Raw genomic sequence first — 8102 nt, 5'->3', positions numbered from 1 at the left:
GCAATGCAATTATATTTATTTTTACTAACACTTCTGGGTTTCAATTTATTTTTCTTCGAAGTGAAATATGTGTGTTTTTCTTTGTAAAATTCTGCTAATTAGATACTTTGTACATTAGGTGAACAAAAGAAATTTGAATAGCTGTTAATTACAATAATAATTATATAACTAACATTTATTATTTATAATTATTAAAAGTTGTAACAAAGACTGTAATATAATTCTACTATTTATATGTTTAAATTGTGGACTTTAATTTCTCATTTAAGTTACAGATTTCTTGGAAACTTTTGTATGCAACTCCCTAGCTAAAACATCATTAAAAATATTTGTTAACTTGTTAAAATTAACGAGTCGCATAGGTCTCAACTGGGTCACCTTTTGGCTTATCAATACCTCAACGTATATAAAAAAATAATAAAGAAATAAGTAGGAATGCAAGGTTAGCTGGACAATGGCGATTGTTTAAATACCCTGACAAAAGAACTGAGATCGAAATATATTCTGAAATATCCGGAGAATAACCTGATCTCGATTCTTGACTTATTTAAAATTATTTCTAATATATGTGTACAAAATATCCTTATTTTAGAGTAATTACAAAGTCGTAGTGCATCAGCTTATTATTTTGCAATTTCATAGTGTATTTCGCACTGATAATCATTAATATACCTATATTTGTGTTTAAATATAAATTACAACAGACTTATTGCGAACACGATTATAAAATAGGAACAACAAAAACAATGCAAAAACGAACATCATCAAAATAATCAACAGGAAAATGCCTCTGAAAATTTTCCACCCAAACCGGCCTTTTTTTATATGCGCAAAAATAAAGTTCAGAGAAGTTCAATGGGTTTATCTGCTGCCCCTCCTTTTTTTTTACAAATTATAATTGTAAATAATATTAATGGTAAATCATTTCTTTAAAGTTAATCCTTAAGGAAACACGTTCTTTAACATGTGATTTGAGACAGATAAAACAATGGTCTGATCGTCAGATATAATTTATGGCTTTTACTGGGAAGGACACAGTTTTTTATGGAATTTACAAAAACTACAATAAAACTTGCAGCTAATATTTCCGGTGATAGTAATTTCGCCAGTCTTATCTGGATTAGTTAACACCCACTAATCAAGTTGTAAATGAATAAAATAAAATAAACCAAAAATAAACTCTTCATCAAGTTGATTTCCTTTTCTTTTCACTGTTTTGCAAATGTTTTTTTCACCGCCAACGCAAATTTTTAGGAAAATAAGACACCTGGCTACACAGTGAAAAAAGCAAGTGTTTTATTTTTTAACCACTTTAATTCAATATGTAGTTTTGGTACAATACTTTTTAGGAATATAAAGTTATAGAGAAAAACGTTTTTCCCGTAATTGAAAAAGTAGTATTACATCATTTTTTTGGAACCTTTATAATGGCTTTTAATATTAATATTTAAAATAAAAACAAAATGCACACATTTTATTATAACTCAAAATTGTCGAATTATTTTAATTTAATGACCAGTTTTACTACAGTAATTTTGATGAGTATAAACCTATAAATGAAATCGCTTGCATTGTTTTAGAACCTTTAAAACTGCTTTAAAATTTGTTTTAAACTTTATTGTTCTTTTATTTATTTTTTCTTATATATTTACCTTTATTCTTTACCAAATTTTCTTGCCCATTAGCGACGTTTCTAATCTGGGCGTTGATTAGGAGCCAGTTTGCTTTGTGGCGCTATGGAATGGAGATTAAATTGTTGTTGCCAGCCAGTCGTGCGACTAACTAAAATAGCCCAGTTTCTTCTCCTCCTCCTCCTCCTTCTCAATGTTAAGTTCAATGACTAAATTTTAATTTTCGTTCTCGCCTTTTTGTTTTATATTAATGATTTTTGTTGGTTTTCCTCGAGAAGCTCTGGACAAGGTTTAATCAGCCCGGGGACCCAAGTCTCTTATCAGCTCTATATACTGGGATGGCCTAGTTTCTTCATCAATTTTGTGGAAGATGGTGCAAAGGGGAGGTGTAGAGGTGCGAGCTCCAGGGAAAGGTCAATTAATAAATTAATTTAACATGAATAATGCATATAAAACTGAGACACATAAGTGGGGAAAGTCCGGCTTGGGTTTGGCGGTATTTATTTACTGCGATTAAAATTTATTTTTGGCTTTAATTATATATTTTTTTTATTAATATAACTCTTAAAATAAGAAAGAGATTTTATATTATTTATTTAGGATTGGTAAACTTTGCTTTGTTTATAAACTTCTTAACAATACCGAAATATTGCACCTATTTTTTTGATTCTACATTTCTTCTTCATTAATTTCTGCTTTACGATTTTTCTTAACCTTGAGTATTATGTTTTTATTACTTAGAATTTTATTTATAAATATTTTCTATATTTTTTTCGTTTTATTGTTCATTTCTGGCGCTGATAAAAAACAATCCTGACTTCTCGGTGGTCTAAAATTCCCATAATTAAAATATTTATTATGGCGTAAATGAGAATTTAAATTCAAATTGTTTGTTGGTGATAAGAGCTTTAAAATACTTGTTCTAGCAATCCCAATGCGACTTGGATTGTACATGAAATCGAGGTATGTAACACCTGAAGCACCTAATTAGGGACTGATCGATCGATCGACTGATCAGACCTAGTTCCGCTTCATGGAGGTCAACGGATCAGCAATAGATGGCTTTAAATAAACATTCAAGAGTATTTTTAGAGGGAACTTTGCCATCCGGATTTTGTTATTGAACCGATTCTAATCCCAAACCCGCCCACCTAATCAAAACTGATAATCGTAACAGCACACAGCCCCAGTAAAAATAAAAACCCCAAGATGGGTCGAATCCAGTCCCTAATCTGGACCCAAGTCTGGATTTGGCGCCGCTGTCAAACCGGCTACCGAGAATCGCTCACGTTGCACGGATCCCCGGTCCACTATCAGTCAATAATGATTTCGAATTTAGATTTGTGGCCAGGCTGCAGCGATTAGTTAACATTTGTTTTCAGCGTGTCCACCAGACAGATGAGATAATTAATACCGCATGCATACAGACCCACATACACACCCTCCCATCATCGCCCGCCCACTTTTCACCGCCTGGTTTTGTTGTATTTATAGACAAGGTCTATGGGTCTACGATTCCAGCCTCGAATGTTGCTGTAAAAACCTAGACTAGATCAGCGGATTAACTATATATAAGATAGCTGGCTTCTAAGGGCCACAAAGGGGTGTGTTCTTCTCGTAAAAACATAAAATATTAGCTTTTCTAGAATAATTATAGGATATATTCTTTAAATTACCAAAGCTTTAAATTACCGAAGCTTATTAAGTTGATAACTTATGGTAATATACGGTAACGTATTTTAATACTTTAACATTATTTTTTTGATCATTTAATGTGTAAAATATTTATCAAATAAATTTATTTTATCCAATCTTGATTGAACCTTTTTGGTTTTTTCCTTACAAATACCTTTTCTGTAGTTTTAGAACATAAGACTCGCTCAATTCAACAGAACTTATTCAAAACTGAATTACTTTGGCGCCATGCACTGCTTGGCTACAGTGCTGTTATCTTAAGCTGGTGCTGTTAAGCGCAAGCCCCAAAGACCAATCAAATCGAATTAAAATACTACAAGTCATAAGTTCTTGCGCTAATTAAATTGTATTGAAATATTTTATAACAAAAGCTGGAATGTTTCAATTTAATAAAATTCATTGAAGTTTGAATTAGTTTCGGAAACAATTATTACTTAGCGCACATATTAAGGTGTGACCAGATGCTGCGAGCGAGAAAATCCTCATTTTCTGCCGGTAAATAATTTCCGGTATTAGTTGTGAACTAATTGTTGGCCACACTGTTCAAAATAATAAGAAAGTGAAAAGTTCGCAAATTGTGGAAAACAAAAGCAATTAAACGCAATTAGACTAGACTAGACCCCGGCAATTAGAGTAGCAACAAGATGGTAAGTGAAGCTTTGCAATCTTCGAGTTTATTTAGACACTGAAACTGATTAAAAGAGAGGACTTTCAACATTGTTTGACTGTTCATACATTTTTGGCGGAAACCCAGAAAAAGCCGGGAAGACCTCGGTGGGCACGGCGAAACGCAGCTTAGTAGTCGGGCAGGAGCGGGGGCTCCGGCGACCGCTTGCCGCCCCAGGAATGGAACCTCTGCTTCTTGCCCAGCACCACCGAGTTGCGTTTCTCGTCCCGCTGCAGTTGCGATTTGATGCGACATCTCTCAATAACCGCATCCCGTACGATCGTGGCAAAGTCCGCGTCGCTAAACTGGGCCATTAGCAGACGGAAGAAGGCCCAGATTTCGCCGCGCTGCGATGTGGGTGGCGGTGCGTAGTGGCGGAATAGCCAGCCAGCCTCGTCTGCCGAATCCTGGCCGCCGCCGCCTGGTCGCGAATTATAGGCATCGCACACGTCCTCGAAGCTAAGGATTGCCTGCAGGATGAAGCGACGATACTTGGATAACTGCAGCTCGCAGGTGCCCAGCTCGGAATCAAGACCGGCTACGACCCCGGATGCTGGCAAACCGCTGCTGGCTCCATCGGCGCCGATGGCCAGGAACAGAAACAGGATCCACAGGGGCCACGTTTGCATGGTGGAGTACACTTCTAATTTGCTAACTGCCGGGCCGACTCTGACTGTGGCGACGACTCCTCCTAATCCTGACGGGCAACTGCGATGGCTACCGTTGCGTTGCTTCGCTTATATAGCCAACCGATCCGCCACCCACAACTTTGAAGTCCATAAAATAATTATAAAACGTTTGTCGTTCGCATTTTCTAAGCCGTTACACACGTCGCTAAATAAATACGAGTGCGTATTAATAAGCGTGGCAGCGTTCCGTCTCCGTCTCCGTGTCCGTATCCTTGCCACTTATATTTCCCGCCAGACAATGAACGGCAACAAGTGTCATAAATTTTCACTCGCTTAACTCGCTCGCTAGCGCCGTCTCTTCCCTTCCGCCAAAGTTGCGTTTATTAATCCTGGCCAGAGATAAACGTGACATGCACTTGAAACTGAGACGAAGCTCCCCAAACGCGGCCTTCCCTTATATCCTGGAAAATGTAAAGCGCCCACACCCACCCTTTTTGTGCTCGTCGCCACTTGAGCAAATTGCTCGCTGATTAGCAGGCAAGCGTATGAAATTAATCATATGCAAATATCGTTGTCGCCTTTTTTTCCTTTTCCTCGACGCTGTAGTGGGAGTTCTTGGGCATCCATTCTTGGTAACCCATCACAATCCCTAAGGATGTCATTAGTTTTGCTAGCAAAGTCCAAGGCGGCTTATCAGTGGACCCAAATTATGTTGCCTTTCAAATAGGGTCAGCAATGCGTGGACAAAGGGTTAAGTTCAAGAAAATAGTTGAGGCAAACTTATAAAGTCATGTAATAGTATGTTGATAAGCTTAAAATCTAAAGAACTTGGTTTACGAATAGAGTTCTAGTTCGACGTAAAAATGTATATAAAGAGAAATAGTAAGATATATATGTAGATATATTTTACTCCCAATATAAAATTCAAAATGTTCTAAACTTCAATGTGACACATCTTCTTCCTTCTTAATTTTGAGGCACACTTTTCCAGGGTATTTTCAGCTCCCATCCTGACCTTCTTTTCAATTCCTAAGAGGTCTTCATTTGGCTCGAGAGCCCACTTGTTGAAGGCACTCTGGTCTTTAATTTACTCAGAAACGTGATGGGTTAACTTTGGTGTAGGCGTGTGTTTTTGTTTGCTTTTGAAATGTGAATGCGTGAAAGAGGTGCCTTGGCTACATTAAATTATTTCCCTATTCCAAATAAAACTTCTCTCGCTCTCTTACAGAAATTTCGATTTTGCGGGGAAGGCGATTGCCCTGACTGGGTTCTGGCTGAGATTATATCCACACTCTCCAATCTGACCATTGAAAACTTGGAGCAACTCAGCGACCTAGTGGCCCAGCGAATATGTGGACAATCATTTGAGGTAATTATGTGTACACATTTTGTAAAAATGTAATAATAAAGCAACTATATTTTACAGGAAGCCAAAATTAAAGCCTTGACATCCACGCTCACGAATGAGGGTAAAACCGCCGTGGCCTGCATTCATTTTATGCTAATCAATGCAGCTCGGTATAGTTGTACAGAGAGTATTTTTGGTGAGGAGATCCAACAGCTGGGATTGCCCAAGGATCATGCCGCTGCCATGTGTCGAGTATTGCAGAAGCATACGGCCGCCATACGCCAGACATTGATAGATAAAGCTTTTAAAAGTGGGTGATTTCTTGTATTTAATTTGTTAAATTCATTTAACAATTAATTACAATTTGTTATCATTTCAATTTTAGTTAACGAACTGCAGAGCGTTCGCGATATAAGCTCGCCCGGCGAAACGCCACCAAATTGTACCACCTTGGAACTTAAAATCTCGCAAGAATTAGTTGATGGCCTGCCAAGGGACACAACGCATATCCTTAATATAGATCGCACGCAAATGAAAGCTCTGCTGGCAGAGTTAAAACTCGCGCGTGGTGTTATGGAGAAATATCAAAATAATCAAGATTCCTAGAAATGTGCAATATATGAATAAATTCAACGTGGTATGTGAGTGATTTTTTCTATTACCTAATTTTAAAATAATTTTAAAATTAAAGTTAGAAAAAAATTCAATTGCTGCCACTGATTTAAAACAATTTAAGAGTTTTTGACAAACATCTTAATCAGCCTTTTGAAACAAATATAGCTAAGAAGCTATACATTTTCGTTAAAACTAAATCTTAAAAATTTTAAAACCTTATTTTGGGCTTTTATATTTTTTCTGCCCTTTGTTTAATATTTTAAATTGTTTTAACTTTGTATTTAAGCTGTGATATTAAGCTTTTACACGAAAAGCTGCGAGTTGCAATCCTAGAAATGGAAAACTTGTAAAGAGCTTGATTATCCTTAAAGCTTATTCCTTGAATTTGAGCCATAGATGGCGACATGTAAAAAGGATTTAAAACTTTGAAGGCAAAAGTGTAAGCCATTTTATTAACATAGATCCTTGGGATCTAATAATGTAAGAAATTTATCATATTGTTGCTTAAAAATAAACACCAATATTTTCTGTTCTTGCAAAAGCAGAAAATAAACTAAAAAACTCGTATTTGTTTAAATTACTAGCATTTTTTGAATCTATTAAATATGTTTAAATAGCTTTAAGATTTAATAGAATTAAGTGAAAATCTAGAAAAAGGGTAGAGTTGTCCAAATATTCATAAAAGTGTCCAGAGATTTCAAGATTTATTTCCTTTACATTGAAAAAATAATTTAAATGTTTCTAATATATAATATCCTTGAAGGCTATTCAAATTTTAGTCAGAATTTACAATGCAATGAAGGAGACATTTCCAAACCCATAAAATATATATTCTTTGTTACTATCGACAGCTAAGTCGATCTAGCTTTGTTCGTCTGTCCCTCTGTCCTTCGGTCCGTCCGTCTGTCTGTCCGTGTGTCCGTCCGTCCATCTGTTCGTCTGTCTGTCCGTCTGCCTGTCCGTCCGCCTGTCTGTCCGTCTGTCTGTCCGTCCGTCTGTCCGTTTCTAGGCAAACAAATTGGTTTTGAAGCTTTCTGAATGAAATTTATCTGTTACTTTTAAGTTGTTTTAATGATTATGAAAATTATTTTATATATTTTACTTTATATTTTGACTTAGTATTACAAAATCAAATCTCTGCCACACCTTTTCTCTCAACCCCCAAAGAAATGTACCCCATAAATGTCATCAAAAGTCAACCACAAAACGTAACCCTTTTCAAGCGATATTTAACCCAAAAGCATTGAGAACTCCACTCATATCGCTCCATGAACTGTGTCAAATTTAATCAACTTCCTCATCGTCCCCCTTTTGCAGTGTTTTTTTTTACTACCCATGCAGCCTGATTATTAATTATAGCATAACGTGCGGCGTAAATAAAGTGAAATTTGTTAATAAAAGACCCCAGAAAAGTAACCCTTTTCCGGTGTCCATACACCTTGCTCTTGCTCCTCTTCCGCTTTTCACATTTGCTTATCGTGTCCGCTTTTGGCCACGGCAATTACCGTCGCATCCTT

The 8102-nt window shown here is 36.4% G+C and overlaps 2 protein-coding genes across 2 annotated transcripts; one reads left to right on the top strand and one right to left on the bottom strand.

The window, feature by feature from the left end:
* Positions 1 to 3809: 3809 nt before the first annotated feature.
* LOC110182781 (COMM domain-containing protein 4) lies at positions 3810 to 6700 on the top strand. The gene is made up of 4 exons (XM_020950906.2): positions 3810 to 3973; positions 5851 to 5991; positions 6049 to 6280; positions 6356 to 6700. The coding sequence occupies exons 1-4, from the start codon at positions 3971 to 3973 to the stop codon at positions 6574 to 6576; spliced, it is 597 nt and encodes a 198-aa protein (XP_020806565.2). The 5' UTR covers positions 3810 to 3970; the 3' UTR covers positions 6577 to 6700.
* On the bottom strand, positions 3979 to 5104 carry Lk (Leucokinin). The gene has a single exon (XM_020950908.2). It carries the CDS (start codon positions 4620 to 4622, stop codon positions 4122 to 4124), a length of 501 nt encoding a protein of 166 aa, XP_020806567.1. The 5' UTR covers positions 4623 to 5104; the 3' UTR covers positions 3979 to 4121.
* Positions 6701 to 8102: the final 1402 nt, after the last annotated feature.

The sequence above is a fragment of the Drosophila serrata genome, unplaced genomic scaffold, assembly GCF_035046125.1.
Source record: "Drosophila serrata isolate PLE 108 unplaced genomic scaffold, ASM3504612v1 contig_71, whole genome shotgun sequence".
Taxonomy (NCBI): domain Eukaryota; kingdom Metazoa; phylum Arthropoda; class Insecta; order Diptera; family Drosophilidae; genus Drosophila; species Drosophila serrata.
Note: the sequence above shows the minus strand (reverse complement) of the source record. Positions and strands in the feature narration are given on the sequence as shown.

Excerpts from the sequence above, each read along its gene's own strand:
- LOC110182781 (XM_020950906.2), top strand. Across the intron at positions 5,992-6,048 it reads TATGTGGACAATCATTTGAG|GAAGCCAAAATTAAAGCCTT; the intron begins GTAATTATGTGT and ends TATATTTTACAG. Across the intron at positions 6,281-6,355 it reads GATAGATAAAGCTTTTAAAA|TTAACGAACTGCAGAGCGTT; the intron begins GTGGGTGATTTC and ends TTTCAATTTTAG.
- Lk (XM_020950908.2), bottom strand. The coding sequence starts at position 4,622 with ATGCAAACGTGGCCCCTGTGGATCCTGTTTCTGTTCCTGGCCATCGGC.